This window comes from Adelges cooleyi, unplaced genomic scaffold, assembly GCF_023614345.1.
Source record: "Adelges cooleyi isolate 19-005CV unplaced genomic scaffold, UGA_ACOO_1.1 ACOO_flye_CR_arks_rails_tigmint_CR_PRNA_376, whole genome shotgun sequence".
Taxonomy (NCBI): Eukaryota; Metazoa; Arthropoda; class Insecta; order Hemiptera; family Adelgidae; genus Adelges; species Adelges cooleyi.
Genome location: NW_026096053.1, coordinates 3750468 through 3770960, shown reverse-complemented (window position 1 = coordinate 3770960; position 20493 = coordinate 3750468). Strand labels below are relative to the sequence as shown.

The 20493-nt window shown below is 32.7% G+C and overlaps 1 protein-coding gene and 1 long non-coding RNA gene across 3 annotated transcripts in view; both read left to right on the top strand.

Moving 5' to 3' along the window:
- LOC126840996 (homeotic protein ultrabithorax-like) overlaps positions 1 to 3069 on the top strand; it is an 86846-nt gene extending 83777 nt beyond the window's left edge. Inside the window, exon 2 of one of the 2 annotated variants that reach the window (XM_050577118.1) lies at positions 2719 to 3069. In XM_050577118.1, the coding sequence (XP_050433075.1) occupies positions 2719 to 3005 (287 nt within the window). In that variant the 3' untranslated portion in view covers positions 3006 to 3069. The remainder of the gene's footprint in view (positions 1 to 2718) is intronic. The other variant, XM_050577117.1, reaches the window with a different exon arrangement.
- Positions 1 to 20493, top strand: part of LOC126841001 (uncharacterized) — a 143853-nt gene that overhangs the window by 101765 nt on the left and 21595 nt on the right. The window lies entirely within an intron of this gene.

The window sequence follows — 20493 nt, the reverse complement described above, 5'->3', positions numbered from 1 at the left end:
TTTCTCTGTATAATTTATCTGATACTCTTGCACGGGTTGTCACGTGAACTGAGAATTTATGCCGTTACTTTAATTGGTTCGGGAGCACAATGTCTGGCCGATTTTCTCGGTTGTCCCTTCTCCTCGCCCTTCTGTGTATATACCCTTGCTCCGGTGGCATCCAATTTGTTGCTATAAGACGTACACCGCCAAGTCTGAATATTATACACTCGCAGCCAATGCTGAGTTGTGTGTATGTGTGAAAGTCCTGCTTCCAGGATACACATAAACCACTTTGGAGGACGAGAGTTATTTTATATAAATTATACACACACACACATACACTTTAATCAGCCACCAGAAGAGGGAATAAATTTCGTTTCTGAGTGTATCAAAAGGAAAAAGAGTGCGATATTTCCCTTCTATCTCTCTCCTTTTGACGGCCAAACCGTACTCGAACCCGTTTCGGCGGCCTTACCGCGGATTTTTGCCAATTTAAAGGCGCCTTAAAGACGAAGCTATTATATACAGTAGATGCAAACGGCCAGGTGCCGTTCACATTGCATTGTGCTATGTCATATTATCAATGCGTTAAGGTACAAGGGGTGCTGTGTGACACCGTTACTATTTGTTCAACGGTCCCTGCAGGACTCTACAGAGGTAACACAATATATAACGGACCACATCGTTGTCGGTGGTAGTCACACAAATGTAGATACCGTTAGCATAACCTTTTTTTCCATTTATTTAGCCCGTGTACAGGTGTTGGTATGGAATGCTTAACCGTGCACTGCCCTATATTATATTATATACAACCGTTAATGGGATCGGTGAACGCCCACGGTATTTGTTATTGTTATTACAAAGAAGTCCAAGAAACGTTGCGTTGAAATATATATGAGTTTTACCGATTCGAATAATATATTATACTATCGTAGAAGTATTTATGTGTCTTTTAACGGCGATCGATTTCGATTAAACCGAAGTAAACGTGCTCGACAACTTTATAGTAATAATTAACGAATCTATTTGGAAGATTTTACCAAAACCGTTTCAGGGGAGGTTTAAAAAGTCGTGTGAGTCATCTATACGGCTGATGCTAAGCGACGGCTGGGTAGTTTGATCCAATTTACAGGAGCGACAAAGGTGAAATCACGTCCTCTGCGGTGTATATATAAATAAAGCGAGCCAAGTTTTAATCGGATTAGATAGAATTTTATACACGGTGGACCGCCGAATTAAAGTGGGTGTATATATCTATATATATACGTATATAATAAATAAGTTTTGTATAAGAGGCGTTGCGTTCGACGGTCGGCTATAACATAAAGCTAACCTACAGCGGACACCACTATCTTCTAATCTCGGTTAATTGCGTCCGACCCTTCCGCCGGCAAGGACTTCTTCGGGACGACTCGTTCTGTTTGGATTGCCTAAATTCAATTATTTACTTTGGCCGAGCACCATCGATGGAACGTGTCCAAGCGCGCTTTTTTCGCCCTCCGCTGTTAGTATTTTAATTTCGGTTTTTGCCAAAACGAGAATTTTTGCCGTACACCAGTGCCTCCTCCCCGTTGTACGCCGGGGCCGTGATACCTTTTGGGTCTCCGCGTGACGTCACACAACATGGCCGGCTATAACTCACCGCGGGTTCGCAGGCGGACCAGGTCGTAAATCAATCGGCGGTGCACATGGCCGCCGCCGCTGTTCATAATGTTAAATCCAAGGAATAGGTATATCCAATTGGCAGGGAATCCCCACTGGGCACAAAGCGCCATTTGCGGTTCAGCAAGACGGTCTGTATCATCGCCGTCATTGCCGCCGTCGGTCTGAGCTTCTTGGGAAATATTGTTACAGATTCTATACTATGTAATTATGTATACAAATTTGGCGACGTTTTTTTTTGCAATATTTTAATTTAGAGATAAAACTATAGTGTCTACTTATCAATACGGCAATGAGCATACTTTATTAATTGGATAAATTACAATTTCAAAAAAACGTGCGCCCTCTTTTAAGTGTTGGTGACTGAATTTTCGGTACACCACCTACCGTTACCTACAGCGGTACCGTTTAGAAACCAGTCTAGTTATGAATTTATATCTACACACACACTCATACGCATTTTGGAATACACATTACTGTGTAACTATAGGTGATAATTTATACTATTCAGTTCCACTGGGAGTGTGTCGCACCGCGTCCGCGTTAATACACACTTGGGGCCCGAGTCGACTTTTAGGTTGGAACGTTATAACAACAAGATAATCGTCGAGAAAAAAATTGATACAGCGTCTCTCTAGCGATGGGTCGTTATAAAAAAATTAAAAAAAACAGTGTCGATTTGTTATCATACGTCTCTATACCAGTGGCGTGGTGACCGTGACTTTTAGGGGCGGTTGCCCGATTTTTTTAGGGGCGGGTGGTCCATCTGGTCATCATACATCTTACTTAAGGTATGATGTTATTGTTAATTTTAATACATGCGTAGCCATAGCTCGCATACCGAATAAAAGTTACTACATTCTACAGAGTATAGACCACAATGTAGATAAATATTGGATAAATAACACAGTTAATAATTATGGCTGGGGGGGGGGGTTTCATGAAATATGTTTGCCCGAAGAATTTTAACACTTCACCACGCCACTGCTCTATATTTAACACCAGTGTATATATATTTTTAATTTCACTCGATTTTCAAATGTGCGTTGACCGATTTTTGTTTTTTTTTCGCAGGCGCCAACGGACTTAGACGCCGAGGCCGACAGACGTACACCAGGTACCAGACGCTGGAGCTGGAGAAGGAGTTCCACACCAACCATTACCTGACCCGCCGGCGACGGATAGAGATGGCGCACGCGTTGTGCCTGACCGAGCGACAGATAAAGATATGGTTCCAGAACAGGCGGATGAAGCTGAAAAAAGAGATACAGGCCATCAAGGAGCTCAACGAACAGGAGAAACAGGCGCAAGCGCAAAAGGCCGCCGTACTGGCCGCCGCTCAGGCCGCCGGCGAACGTTGAACGCGCCCACCGCCCAACCACCGACCCACCCCCCCCCCTACCCCATACAGCGTGCATTATCATTACAATTATTATAAGAAATTATAATAGAAATGTCCTTATCTCGTTTTTTTTTTTTTTTTTTAAAACCTCTCGTCGCCATATTACTTCTTAGTTTTTCATTTTTTCGAGAAACGACTTTTTCGATTATTATTATTATTATTATTTTGTAAATACCTATACTTATAAATATATTTTTTTTTCCCCAGCGGCAGATTTCACGTTGTTATCATTAATGTACACTATACGCTAAAATATACATACCTACCTATAGTGTAAATTTAGTATAATAATACTATTATTATACTAATACCTAATAGTTTTTGTTTCTATTTAGTTGTGTTCATTCGATTTGTATAAAATATAATTCAATATAATATGTATATTTCACGTGTAACTTTTATTTAAGTCGACTATAATTATTATAATAATATACTATACTATATATATATATATACGTACGTGACGCTTTATTTTCGATTATTATAATATATACATATATAAATACGTTGTAAATATTTGAAAAAAAAATTATACGTAAGAAAAATAGGCCCGAGCCCAGTTTGCCCCCGTATATTATTATATACACATATGTCCTCCCCACCAAGTCCCCAAAGATATTAAAAATACCGTGCGGCCGAGCTTTGCGCATTACTCGACTACATACACGAAATTGTACGTACTTAGTGCAAAACGAAGAAAGAAAATAAGAAAAAAGAGGTTAAACGAAAACCGCCGAGAAGAAGACGTCATCGTATAGTCAGTCGCTTGTCTGGCAAGTGGTGACCGTCGTCGCAGTCGCCTCGGGATTCTCGGAATGCCCGTCTTACATGCACACGCAATTCCTCTGGCGAACACGACACGACCATCAGAGAGGTAAGAGGGCGACCACATTTTTATATTATGTGTATTCACATATTATTATTATATATACACTGCATATATAGCATATAGAGACGAGAAGAGAAGAGTTTTGCCTTGCATCCTCGTGAAACATTTTGAGAATTTTTGCTGTTCTTTTGTTTACTTCATTGCGTTGTCAGAATAATTGATTAGTGCATGCACGCTTAACCCCAGGCCGACGTCCGAGTCGGCGGCTTGAGAAAAAAAAAATTCACCAACAACCTTATGGAGTCTTCGGCTCCGGCGTTTCAATTTGCCGTCCGGACGAGACAGCAAAAACTAGTCACAGACATAATAATGTACGCCCCCGGGGGACATCCGAAGAAAACGCAAAAAGGCAAAAAAAAAAAAAAAACGGTTAAAAATATGTCACTAGATAGCCAAATTTGGTACCGGCCTCGGTATTGACGCATTCAGGACATATTTTTTTTTTTAATGGAAACAAAAAATTATTAGTAGTATAAGTAATTTAGCAATATTCTGAAAGGCCGAAATAATAATGTGTACAACTTTGTTTATAATTATACTGAAGCCTTTGTATGACCGGTGGACATAATATGCTCATTGCTTCGTTTTTAGATTTTCGCTATTATAAACATTGACGGGAATTGGGGGGGGGGAGGCTTGGGATTCTAGACTTAAAAATAAATGTTTTGCTCTGGAAAATGGGGGTCGTCTATTCCGGGCCAGTGACAAATTGGTGGCAGTATATTATTTTGTCAAGTCCAAATCGAACGGTTAGGTTATATTATCTGTATACACGATAAAACGATAAAAACCGTGTACCCACTATAATGTAACATAAACATATTATTATGTAGTAATTTATATGTATTAGCCGGCACATAAGAAACGTAGAACCGACGACTACCTAAACGCTCATTGGTTTTTACGACCCGTGGTGGCGGCGGTTCCGACAATGAATGACACGCGGTTATGGAAGCTCATAAAACGCGCTCGCCTCGAACAAACAATCGGGTTTTTTTATTTTATTATAACACCATCTCTCAATAGGTCGATAAACATGTTCCGTCAAACATGTTAATCGACCAGTGTCGAGTGTGTGTAATAAAAATAAACAGAGAGGCGCGCGCGACTCTAATTGTACGGGACGGGCAATATTTTTGCTGGTAGAAAATGCAATAAATTCGAAAAGCCATCGCCACCGACACGCACTGACACACGTGATCACTTCGATAATAATTTACATAGTTTCACATAACATCATAAGCAACCCCATTCAGCAGTAGCGAGCAAAATATACTAGTAAATAATAGCGAATTACGCTTGACGTCTTTGTATAAGTAGTATGTGTGCTTCTTGTGTTTGGTACTTGAATAATTATGTCGTAAATTCAGTCGAAACACCTAACGGCGACGGCATAATGTAAAATCTCATCGGATGAATAATTTAAATGAACTTCCAGTTGACGAACAAGCAGTGTTACTTAGAGTTACACAGAAACAACAACAAAACAATTGCTTATTAATTGATCTAAAGTACTTCTTCCACCGCATCTCTTCTCGAAGTCTGATTGTATCCATTTTACAGAAAAATTTAAATATTAAAAAAATATTTCATTATCATATTTTGAAAAAATATTTAAAGTCTTACAAATTTTATTTTAATATTGTTAAAAATTATAAACAATATTAAAAAAAAAAATTGTATGTTCTGTTATTTTTTTGTTTTTAAATTAACCAGTAAATTATTATCAATTATACTGTTCTGCAACTATAAAAATGTAGTATGGATTGATTCTGATGGACTAGTTTTGGTTGCAATATTAGGTTCTGCATACGTTTCCATTTTCTATTCATTCCGGTTGTCGTATCTTAGCTTTACACATCCTTTTGAAAATAATATATTATTAGGGTCAAGTGAACAATGTTTCAAATACAATAACTATTTAATAATTTCAATAGTAGTTGACGACAATTGATCAAAACACGTAATAAAACTTAGACTCTTCGATTATTTTTATGAAAGAATACCTACTGTATTTACATATGTTGTTCTATCTGTTACCTTAGCCTAATATTATTATTTTTATTTGTACGGTATAATTACAGTAATAGTAGGTCTTAGAATAATTTCGTATGGTCAAAACTTAAAATCTCAGTCGAGTTAAATCCCAGTTAGCAAACAACCTAATTCCAAATTCTATAATTTTATTCTCCACTTCGTCTGTACACTCTCTCCGTGTCTAATATTATGTTTTATTTTTTTTAATTTCAACATAATATAATACCTATGCATGCATCTTTATTTTTGATTAGTTTATTATTTACTTTGATTTTAATTTATATATAATTATTGTTATTATGTTTTAACTAAAAACAATGGTGGTCCCTATGTTTCAGGTCAAATCAATTACTGCATGTACACACTCGTGATGAACGTCGAGACTCAGAAAAGTTCCCTGTAGGTCAAAGAGTTAATTATTATTTATTTGTTTTTTTTATATATAATTTTTTTATACGGTTTTGTTATAGGTTTTTTTTTAAGAAAAAAAATTAGTATATTTTGTTTTATTTTTAATTTAATTTTGACTTTTTTTTTTGTGTACTCCTCAAATGATCCTCAGTAAAATAATTGACTATTGTAATAATACTATACATATATATTATATAATATAAACGATAATTGCATTTTAGTGCCCACATTACCGTTGTACAAATTTTAAATACGATGATTGTTTTTTTTTTATGAAAAACAATATTATTTAAAAAATAATTATTATTAATCGTAACTATATTTTAAGAGTGTGTAATAAAAATATTATATGATGAAAACGTGAAAACGATATGATATAAATATAATATATACATAATGATCGTATTTGTGTTTAACGTTTTTATTTTATTATTACGATGATATTATATTGTTTTTATTTATGAAACCAAAATATACCGATGTATGTAATTTTGCAAGTACTGTTAGAAAAATAGAGAATAAAACAAAAAAGTGAAATACTACTAAAATAAACGACGCGTTTTTATTGTTCATTTGTCCAGATGTTTTCTCGTGTCCTTCTCTCGTTCTCCTTTTTTCCTCTTATTAACCGATTATTGCTTCAAACGCCGCAGTATAGGTATAAAAAAATGAATATTTCAAAGTTATTACCGACATTTATGTATTTATTGTAAAATAGACGCCCGAATGCATAATGTCCAGTGTAACACAAAATTCCGGTGAAAAAGTTAATTAAAAAAGTAACAAAACCACATATTTTGGAACTGGTAGTGTACTTAACAAATAATATGAAAAACAAAAAAATAGTATATAATATAGTCAAACTCAAAAGTTAAAACTGTAAAAGGCTATCTCGAATAATAACATATTCCATTGCATGAATATTATTGAGGTTATTGCAAGCTGCTAATACCGTGTTTAAGAGGGGAGAAGTAACCATATAATAGAGTTCTATGCTTAGCGAGGCGAGAGGTTGGTCGATTTTAGAATTATAGCTTTGAGCAGCTAAAAAGTTTAGACTAAGAAGAGAGCTACCGTCGATTGCACATTTATAATTTTTTATAAATGAAAATAACATTTAAATAGAGACGCCTAATGCAGTGTGTAAATATTAGTTAAAGCACGGATAGACTGATAATTGAAGGGGTCAGTGGATGAAGGTGTTAACTGGCGTTTTTGAATTTGTTCATGGAACGCTACTAATCGGTCGACTTAGAGTTTAAATATCGCAAGAATTAATTTTGAACACGCTCAATTTTAACTGTCCAAACAGCCTGGTACGGGTTCCAAACAATATTCCAGTAACGAACGGACTAAGGCGTAGTAATGTAATACTTTTAGTATAGTCTTATATAAAATGCTATGAAAAATATTCCCTAGGCCTAAACAGTTAAAAACTAGCATTTTAAAAATAAAACATTAATCTTACACGGTTTACAACAACAACACGGTCATAACACGACGATTTTCGCGCTCTTCGGGTTACTGATGGGGTGGCCGAATTTCTGGCCGACGGTTTTTTTTTATTATGGCGAGCAATAAAAAAAAATATTCAAAAACAAATAAAAAATAACCGAGCTTGAAACACATACATAATATCGGTACGGCCGTGCAGCGACCAAAGTCCGTTTACATTATGTTACACGACGGGTCTGACCATCACACTTTATCCCTCCGCCGAGTTAATTATTGGCCGGCCGGTGAATTACAATGGCCCCAATTGTATTTATAGACTTGCGTGTTAAGTATGCATATATATATATATATGTATACCTACATATAAACGGGATGCTGCCCCTTTTCCAGCTCCGGTCCCTCCTCTTTTTCGGATAGAATTTATACGTCTGCGTTGTTGTTGTGCAGTTTGGACGGTTTTTTTTTTCAAATATTTATTTCGACAGTAGCTGTTCATACCCTTTTGCATCGCCGCCGCCGCCACCACCAAATCCAGATTATATATTATTATGTTTGTTTATTGTCCCGCCAGATTGGATTGAAGTTTTAAATTGCCTTTATGCAATCTCTGAGCGCGAAAAAGTCAATAACAACAGTGGCAATAATATTTTTTAACACCCCCCTCCTCCCTTGTTACAGTTTGTTGTCACATATTATTATCGGTTCCACTATATTATGGTATATAATTTACAATGTAGTGTATGTACTTACATCATACGCGCGATGTCCAATGATACGTTTACAAAACATACAACGACAGCAGTTAAAAATTGTCGAATATTAAGTGTTATTGCAGAGTGTGGAAACAGGCAACATTGGCGTTGTGAAAATAAAAAAGTTACTATTTAAAGCAAACGGATATCTATTAAACTAGACTTACCATGAGAGATAAAAATACAGAAAGGAAACACTGTATGTGTGTGGGCTGAAAATATTTCTGGTCGAATTTATGTTGAGAATAGACAAAGTAGTTTTTATGTAAAATCAGCAGAACGAAAAAGTCAGAGAACAGATTGATGGTAAGAGAGTTAAGTGTAATGAATTTCGAATTTAAGTTAGACCAAACGAGAAGTGAGTATAGATGTTTCGGGGAAAGTATAAAGTAACATTTTTAGACTAATGTTGTTAAAATAAGTGTACAATATAGAAAAATTCCAAGTTTATCTGCGAGAAATGAAAAGAAAAAAAAACCAATTTTCATAAATTCTTATGAATTCTCTGAATATTAGTTGTGTTTTTTAGTTGGCATAAATTTGCACAGCAGCTGATAATTACTCTATACATAAACGCAATATGAAGACAATAAATTAATGATTTCATATTTTTGTTATATTAGTCATATACAAGTTAATGACAAGACTCTAGAAATAATACCAGAAAATACACACAAAAACAATAGAATGTTTTAACCAAAAACTAGAAAACCTTATGAAACCGGTATTTTAATTTGCATAATGATACACTATATTGAAGCCACGTGAAACCACTTAAATTTCGAATATTTTGAAACAAAAACGATACTTTATTACTACTTGTGTGTAAAGGAATATATTTTGATCATTTTGTTCGTACTAAGTCTTTTTTTTTAAACAATTTATAAGGAAAAAACATGAAATATTATGCAGATTTTTAATAATTAATTTTTCTCGAAAACAAACTATACGATATTATATTTTGATAAATTGTATTATAGATTACACGCTATAGGGCTTAGCATATGTTGCTTGGGAAATTGATAGGATAGAAAACGACATGTGTGTTGGTAGGTCTATTTCTTTTACCGTAAACAGTATCGTGCCATAAACAAAAAATGTCTAACTGCAGTTGCACAATACAAACGTCAAACATCTGCTTTTTATGCCTGATCACCTCTGTTTTTTCATTTGTAGGTTTTGGGTCTACTAGTAGTATAATAATAAAATATAGTATCTAAATTTATTCAATGAGATCAAAATGATCATTTTCATCAATTCAGCTAACATTTTTTCGGACCAAACAATATATCATGAATTGTGTTTTTGTTATATTTTATTCAGTATATATTATACAAAATTTATCAGTATTTCTAAACATATTTTAACTACTAATTTAGTAAATTACTACCCAGGGTACGCTCTTTATAAATACCTTTTAATTTGCTCATAGTATGTTTAATAAAACTGTGTTCTTTAACAAAATAAAATGAACTATAATATTCTGCTGGGTGGTTTTCGAGGTTGATGACATTTTTTATATTAAATGTCAACTGAAATAAAACAATATAACTCCAAGAACAGTAGGTAGTCCGCATTGTTTCAACTTTCAAAGTATGACACTTTTGTTGTCCTATATTGTGTTAATAGAGTGCATGGGGAAAGGTGGTTTAACCTTTATAGCCTATATTAATAACAACAACATATTTTGAGTAATATTTTTCAGGACATCCAATTTTTTATTTATATGTAATATTTTTGTATATTTTGTTAAAAAATACAAACGGTTGTACGTGTTAGTTATTAAAACGTTACATGTTAAACCTACATGCATTTTTTAATTCACAATAAATTAATGCAAAAAAAATATAAATCTAATACTAACTCAATTTTCGTTTAATGCGTCGTTGACACGATAGTGTAACCGATTTACTGTAATCTGAATTATTAGTTAATTAGATTTAAAATAACGTTTATACTTTTTAAACAGATTTACGGTACTTTGGTTTCACTTATTCGGATTGGTTGATTCTCATTTGAAATTCGACTATTTGCGAGAGAAAAATTTTAAACATTAATCCTGTTCTAACCCAATAGGAAATGTATCCTATAGGATACATTAAAATGTATCCTACAGGATATATTCATTCGGTTAATATAAGTATTATTAGAATTAATAATTTAGTAATATTTTATTTTATTAACCATACAAACATAAAAAAACGTTCTTTGATTAGTTAAAAAGTTATTTCCAACATTACTTTGACAAATAAAATTGCGTTGTGTCCATTTCCTATATGGTAGGTACGCTTCAAGTCAACTGTTTAGAGGTATTAGGCTAAACATATTAGGTCATTTAACTCGATTTTTGCAGTTGCGTTACCAATTTAGTTTATCTATAATAGTAAAAATAAAAAAAATAGTACATTTTTTAATTGTGACACCGACCGAAACGGCGAGTGCTATTTATTATTATACTCATCGTTCAGAAAATCTATGTTCAATTTAACGCTGACGCACACCCGAATTATTATTAATAGCTAAATAATTGTGAAATTGTAATTACAGTTATGAGGGTTATTTTTGTATTGTTAATAACCGCACTATAATTGGATCGAATAAAAAAAAAACAAAAAATCATTTTCGGTGCCGCGTTTGAAATCGCACATTACAATATAATATGCACCGCGTTCAATTAAACGGTTTAATTGTATCTAATTAGATAATTCTTATAAACCGAAAACCGGTGTACTTGACGTAAGCTGTTATTATTATTTTTTTTCGATTACAATTGATTCGGCGCAATAATATGCGGATTTATTTGGCAGTGCACGACTATTTTTTTTTTTTATAATAATATGTTATTATTTTAAAATCTACACTTCAATCAGAACTATAATTATGCATATTATACATATACTTATCTTATATTGTATTATATATTTATAGCAAAACGAATCTCGCTCCGTCTGTCTACTGATAATAATTATTGTTACAAATAACAGCTCTTCATGGAAGATACCAAAGTGATGGCGCCAGTTTCATAATAATTTGTCTCTTTTGCCTATATAGCTTTTCCGGGCCCCGTTTTTTTATATATAAATTGTAATTACACGCTCTTCGTGTATTAGTTTACACTTGTTGTGTAGTGCGCCCTCGACTCTAAGAGTTTCCGGTTCCTGTAAATAGTTTCCATCCCCTCGGCCGCGGACCCATTTTATTAGCGGCTGTGGCCATGTGACGCACGCCGACGTGGCGCTTTTCCTTACCGAAATTAACTTTAAAAAAAAAAAAAAACGTAAACAAGAAGAACCACACCACAACTCGGGTTTCCCTCAAAGCGTACAAAAAGGGAAAAAAATATGTACCTTAACGAGGTTGTTTTGACTATATCATAAAATATATATAAATATAATATCGGACTCCTGCGTGTATAACGTCTTGGCCATACGGTGGCGCACTAATAGCGTTCTCATACACAATACAATATATATATATATATATATATGTGTGCGTTTTGTAAACTTTTCCGCTGAAAAGAAAGCTTTATGTTTGGCGCTCGTGCCCGCTATAATAATATATAGAAGAAAGCGATTGGAGTCTTACCTATACTCAGGGCGACGCACTGTATAAGTGCTTACGAACGATAACGAGGAAAAAATCTACACTTTATGACGTTTTGATCGCATCGAACGGCCGGTTTTTGTAAAGTTTAAAATTTATATCCCCTACTACTCAAAGGCGATGACAGAGAAACGCATTTCTTAGGTTGGCTAGGTATCGAAATGTATAGGCAACATTATAATGGTAAAAAACGGTTATTGTTTGCAAAAATATATTCTATAATTTTTCGTTCCAATATCATACATACGTTGTTAGGAAATAGCATATATTATAAATACAATTATTGTTAAGTAAGACATTAATATTGCAATAAAATAATATTCGCCCTCAAACGACAATATATAGTCAAATATATATTAATCATCAAATTGCTCACACACTAAACTGTTGCACGGTGCTATTTGAAACATACTGTATTGGACAGACCTCGATGATTACCTACATAATATATGAATGAAGGCCCGGTTAAGACGGCAAACATGGTGGTCGCCCATCCGGTAACAAGTATAACGGTCAACGTAGCCTATAATAATTATCATTACTGCACCAGCTAACATAATTATGATGTTTCGGCTGCACTAACCCGTACACGCTCTTCAATCCTTACATCCAACCACTATAAAATATTACATTAATCAGGAAAATCTACTAGGTAAAAACATACTTTTTATTAAGTTGTTTATTCAAAGTTATTATAGTCTTACTGTGTACATTTTTCTTTGCCACTTCATAAACGTCAAAACTCTTTGTCCGTTTTCGTGACAATCAAATTGAAAGTTGTGTCTGAATTACCTTTCACTTGCCAAGTGCTTTGCAATTTTTTGCAAACATCGGATTTTGTACCTAAATTATTCAGCCAATTATTATTTTGTTCAAGTAAAAACTAAAATGATCCCTGAAGTTTAATTTATATTTTGACTATGTTTGTTTTTAGTATGGAACTCATAACCGAAAATCGGGTTAAAACGAGGTTGTCTTTTAGAGAATTTATTTTTAGTTCTTAACAAAGTTTAAATTAAAAATTGTAATTAATTTAAAAAAACCCCGACTGTAAAAATACTATAAATAGAGTGGTTATTAAAAACACTAAAATTTCATTTTTGTAGAATATGATAGAATGTTGCAATTGATGTCGATGCAGTCGTCGAGTTCTCTAGTTTTCTTACCTACTGTTAACCATATTTACAACTAAGTAAGGGAGATATTTCAAAAACAGAAAAAATGAAGACACCGCAACATTAATTATTTTGATATTCTATACATTTATCTATTAGCAGACTTCTAGTTTATGTGATTTTATTGTATTACAAATTACAATAAACTTTACATAAATAGACTCGGAGGCGTTAATATTAAAAAAAACAATGTTCGCCACGTCTTATGATAATACATTATGTATATTGTTACACTTTTGTTGTTTAAAGACATATTCTATTGGAATTTATAACGTGCCGTTGTGTACAACAAGTACGCAAGTATGTATATAATATTGTTATGGCGAGAAAGTGCGCAATTTGTTATTAAGTTTATGATGTTTTAATGAACGAAAACGAGCTTCTTTATTTCACCCATTCCGCCTGTCCCCTGCGCTAAAAGCCACCAGAAATTACGTCTTTATTCTTACATAAAAATCTTTACGCGTACATAATTTAATACCGGCAAAGCGGACTGGTGCTGAAGGGGAACAAAAATAACACCGAGCTACTGGTATAAGACCATTTTTTCTTTTTTTTTTTTCCCAGTATAATATTCATTTATAATCTTTTCGCTGTAAGTGTCGGTCTGCTTGAACAAAAAAAAAATAAAAATAAAAAACCCATTAGTATCGCGGATAAAACGCGTAATCCTTCATGTTTTTAAAACGCACTGTACACTCCGTTACTTAAGGTCGCATTATTATTATTATACTAGATTCTAATTTATCCTTATATAGACTCGCCCCTTGCCTCCTCCCCCCCCCCATTCTCGCACTAGTCCATTCGGCTGTAGTCTGCCCCCTTGTATTCGAAGGAGGAGGCGAAAAAAGGCTGCGAGAAAGCCGAGTAGTAAAGAAGAAAATAAGGGAAAAAACCTGAACTTAGGATCGGAAATCTTTTTTTTCTTTACTTTTTTTTTTTACTTGGCTCGTTCGAATAATTTATGGCGCACCGAAGGCAGCGTAAACGACCGTGCAGCAGTGTAATAAAGCAGTCAAAGGCCGGCCTTTGCAAAGCTCTTAATTATAACGGCGCTTCCGATTGGACGTCTGCAACGTTCCACTATTTATATACATATATTGTACTATATATTATACTCGCTAGTATATACTCGCCGTTTGATACAAAACACAACGGGAATAAATGTCGCCGATGGTTTCTTGACCTTTTTATTTTCAGTTTTGTACTTGTATAGTCATAGAAAATAACTTATAATTTTATATCAATCGCAAAAAAATGCTGTTATTCTTAATATATAAAAAAAAGGTAAACAGTAAAAAAAAGGGATTTGTTCCCTAACTGATGTGAAATAAAACATAAGTGATTTTTAAAGTAGAATTTATATTTGTAAGAGAATGTTGTTTGTGTTCAATTTATACCACAGAAAGGCAAAATATTTTTACACTAATAATAAAAAATTGAAAAAAAAATTAATATATCACGGGCAATTTTTATAGTTAATCAATATAAAGGGTTTTAAATTGAGTTTTAAACGGTTCGAAAGTTGTATATTTTTTGTTACTCCTGCTGAACAAAATTTAAATACTGACTTATCCCATATTATAATAGTTTATCAATTATTTTATAATTTATTATTATTAAAGAACACAATATTATAACGCTTTGACCTATATGGCAACCATATCAATAGGTACTCGTGTAGTTGCTATAACAAAAAAAAAAAAAAATCATGTCTAGACAGCATAGTCCTGGCGTAAAAAGGACACATGAAATACTCATCGTCTAACGTTCAGAATTATAATACAAGCTCCGTTTTATATCGTTTTTCTTATATTTACAATGTGTTATCTTCATAGATAAAAACGTAGTGTACAACACTAATGTAGATAAAATTGTCTGGACTGTTTTTTTTTTATCTTTAAGCATAGAACAGATTGTGCAAACAAATGCGTCGCAGAGTGTACATCGTATAAAGACGAGTAGCAAACAATCATCTTGCGTGTGCTACGCCCACAAGTGTATATACTTGTCCAGACATTTTCCACCCTCAGCTGTAATAACGGTGTGAATGAAATGGTCTCGAAATCGCAGCGTTAAAAATATTATACTATTATTATTATTATGTTTTCGCCTTCAGACTATTCACTTTTTTTGGTCATAAAACAGTACTAAAACTATTACAAATTAAATGCCAAACACGAGATTCTTTAACGATAATACTTCCTCAAGATCAAGCATTAAGTAAACTTTTAAACAACTTAAAAATTAGGTATTAATTAGAAAGTATAACATTTTACAATAATTGTCTCGTGTTTTTATTTGGCTGAAAATCGAATATCAATACAATTAAATAATTATATTAAAATGTATTTTGTACATAAATTATAATTAAATTGTCGAACATATAGTATTCTTTAATATTTTCCACTTAACCTCGAGAACATTTTTCTATTTCTAAGCTGTTGTATGGGTTATACTGAAATGTAGCGACAGTGTATAAATAATTCACACGCGTTACAACGAACCAATTAAAAACATTGACGTCAATATTACAGCTAAAATTTGGCAGTTATTATAATATCAAATTATAGAATATTATACCTGTAATTATAGCGATGACAACACAAAAAAAAATATATCAACATATCATCAAAATAATTATAAAGAGATAAGGACGAGGATTATTAAAATAGGCATCAACTAAAAAATTATAGATATCTTAAGTACTATTTAATAGAGATTATAGTATTATTATATATGTACTATAAATAAACTCGATCAATCAAGTGGCATTACTTAGACATATAACGGATTCACGTTGAACAGGTTTTATCAGAACAAAATCATATTATTTATTATTCTAATAATCATCAGTCACTTTAATATATAGCTCGTTAAGATAATTATTCTGCTGATTGAAAATTATAATGACATTTAAATTAATTAAATAAGTATACACGTGATTAGATATCGTCAGTACCAAGGAGAAACGCAGAACTAAATCTGTAACCTTACATTTATACTATGTGCTACGTTCAACACTTTATGACTTCAAAATATTGAGTGGTATAATTTGACATAAATATATGATATGTCCTTATACATAGATATGCCCTTAAAATAAAATTAAAATATACATACATACAGGGTGATTTTTTTATCATGGGCCACTCAATATCTTATAGGGTTTGATATAAGAAATTAAAATTTTTTTTTCATATTGTTTTTATACAATGTGATCCAAATTCCTCACAATTTTTTTTGTTTTTACCCCTCTCCTTACTTAGTTTTTTTGATAGCAACTCTTGAAACTTAAATGGTAACGCATAACTTTTAAATTCAGAATAATGTACTACACATTTTGACTGGTCGATAACCAGTTTCGGATAACTATTTTAGTGAGATATTGAGTGGTTCACGATACGTTTACCACCATGTATATTATCGACTTCAGAAACATTTTCATTTTTAACCTATTCCAAAGTACTCAATTGGGCTAACGAGGCTCGAGGCTACTGGAAAATTATTAGATACACTACACACTTATGTACACTGGACTCCTGCTGCACCGGTAAATAAAATGTTATAGAAACGTTATGTGATAGGTACCGAACCTGGCGTTGATTTACACGTGCCAGTATTGTTTGTGCCTACCTATACAAATTCGATATTCTTGGCCAAGTACCTGAGTCAGCCGAGTGGTCCACACGTGCGTGATAAATATTTTTTAGTATTTTAATGATTTACACGATCAGACTAAAAGCCGATCCCGAATGGGAATTTTCCGGCGACACGCAATGCGGACGACACGCTAAAACAACAAGCGCTCGCACGAAACCCACAGCAGACAGCTACACGCGCTTGTGCATATAATACCTATGGACTAATACATACTAAAAAAAAAAATAATAATAATAATAATAATGCCTATAGACAAACAAAAATATCGTGTTTTCCTCTCGCACCGTTGTTTTTGTAATTAAAAAAAAATATATGAAATAATTTAGAACGCGTCTGCGAAAGGCCCCCGGGGCCCTTGTGTACACAATATATAATATTATATATTATACATATAGGTAGACATATTATTATACATAGGTACACGCGTATACCTTGACAGTGCATAACATATAAGGCCAGTTTCGAAAGACTGACCCCTGCGAGAGACCCGAGAACCGGTAATATCTTAATCAGACCTCTGTTTGGCGGAAAATACATACACACACACACACACCGCCATCGTCGTTTAATGGCTCTATTGCGATCCGTCGCCGCCATCGCCCAGCTGTACTCCCACTTTTAAACTTATATTTATATATATACATACCTAACTGTCTGCGGTAGCCTTCTATATGCGTCCAGACGATCATAATAATAATAATTTAATAATATGTCCGTTTCCGTAAAAGCAAATTTTTATTTTTTCATTCAATACATTCGCATAAAATATATATTTTAAACGCGGTGTGTGCCCCTTTGGAAAACGCACATACTTTAACGTTACAAATAATATTAGACATTTAACTTGTATCGATTTGTCACAACTCACAGTCGCCAATATAATAAAACCTAACATGTTAGCGACTTAACGTTAAAGTATGGATTTAAGGTATTTCGTGAAATTGGTTTTTTTTTTTAACGAATCCACCAAGTTAAGGCGATAATGTAAACGTATTTGACGATTTATCTTAATATATGTATGCATTGGACCAAATCATATTTTTTGTCAAGTATGAGTTGAACAATATTCAATACAAATATTGTTAACAAAATTAATGAAATATTTAAAATGAGAAACGGGCCGGGCGTTGCAAAATAAAACGTTTAAGTTTTTAACAAAATTAATTGGTCAAATGACCAACACTTTTACCATCATAATAAATACTTCTGTTTTCATATGCGCAAATAGTTAAGTTTATAATAACAAACTGTCGTTGTTTTCAACTAATAATTTTATATTGTTAAAACAACTGTCAATCAGAAGAATATTTATCACAATAATTATACAACAGACTTTTTTTTCTGTTTTGACTAAATTAACATTATTTTATCTTTATATTGATTAGAGATGTTGTTTGAGGTGGAAATGTAAGTATAGCGTGACAACAGACAAAAAACAACCCTATAATGTTGTAACCGTACTTGGATGAAGATTTCATAATAACGACTAGCGCTTCCCCTAAGGAAGTCGATAGGCCAACGCGAGATTTACCAGTTTTAAAATATTTTCCTGTAAGTATTATGATAAAATCCCATAACACAATTGAGCATTCTTTTAAGAACATTTTTGTTTCGTATTAGGAAATTTGAATGATCACAATTTTATAATAGTAAACGTTATAAAATGGTTTTTAGCTATAATTTTAGTAAAGTTTTTGAAATTAAAATATGTTTATTGTCATTAATTTCATATTATTTTCGTATAACAGTTTAGAGATCATTGTTTTTCATTATTAGACAATATTTATCATCATTTTTCTGTCATATAATATAATATTCATTACTTACTTTAAAAACATTTGGTGTTTTTTCTATCATCAACTTGCGACGAACTCTACTTATAATTATTGTTTTGTTATTAACAGTAAAAAATATACATTATAACCGTCATTCCGACAATTATAGCAGTTATTATGGCCATTTTATTAATGGATCTGATCTGGATGTGAAAATATCTGGACTATAAATCATAAACGGCAAATGAGTTGCGAAAATTAAAATAAAGAATACTACAGGCAATATCGAGATTTAAGATGATAACTTATTAAGATAAGGGCGTACACGTGGAAGCGCGGTTTCTTTAAGGTGGGCGTGTAGTATAATATGATAATATTTTAAATGGTAATTAGGAAACCACACTTCAGGTATAAAAAAAAAATAAAATCCGCTCTAAGCGTTTATATTTTATATACTTATATATATATACCTTACAACCGAGGTCCGAGATGTGGCATGAATTTGAATTAGGCTCGTCTTCTTGCTTGGGCTACTTAAATTTTCCTGGCCCGATAATACCGTTATATAAATTCCAAAATACCAATATCCAATATTAAATTGTTTGAATGAGTTATTTAAAATAAATTGTTGAACAATAAACAATGTTTATTCAATTGTCCGTTGTAATAATTAGTGTTTTAATATTTAATTGTTAACAAAAAATTTAATAAATATTTTAACTTATTATAGCACGTTCGTTGTGGAAAATAACTCAAATGTGATTAATCTCGAGCAATTATTTAAAAATAAATAATATGTTTCTCCAAACAAAATTATTGGTGACACTAGATTTGAAATAATTGGTATATAATAATTAACAACCAACACAATTTGGACCCTTTTTTCCTTCTATAGCTGTTGTGATAATCATATAAAATACATGACAATTTTTTTAATTATTTCGGCTTACTTGTAAACGTTCGATATGGATTGATAATAATTTATCAACACGTATGTGAAATTGGCCCACCTAAGTAGTCGAATCAAACTCGCGACTATGCCAATATTTTGCAAGTTAATTGCAAATATTTGGAAGTCACAATTAATTTGTGCTTCGTTAGCCTAGCAATTGGGGGCGATGAGTAAAAACACAACAATAATTGTGATACATGATATTGAAAAATTTAACAATATTTGTGTTGTCCTATCACAACAAATTATCTCATGGTCAGTCGATGGATGAGTGTGTGTGTGTTCAATTCGGTTTAATAATAATAATATATATATATATATATAAACGTATATATACATTATAAACGCCGTCGTTCGTACACGTCCTTATTGATTGTTAATACTATATATAATACACCTAGATAACGACAAATTATAAATAAACTGTTACACCAAAAATAATGTAATGATTGTGTGTCAATGCTGTGAACTTGAGTGTATCCGACACGTCCTCGTCTCGATTTCGTGCTCCATATATAAACCGGCAATATTAATAATAATAACACCATGATAATAATATTATATATATATATACATATATGGCGAATAATATACCAATAATATGATGTAGTGTGCCTTATCCTCGCGTGTGCAATGCCATACATACATTGTTTTATTGTACTTGTATTTTATTATACAGTATGTGTGTGTGTGTCATGCGCGCCTCCTATATAAATATAATATACTATATATATA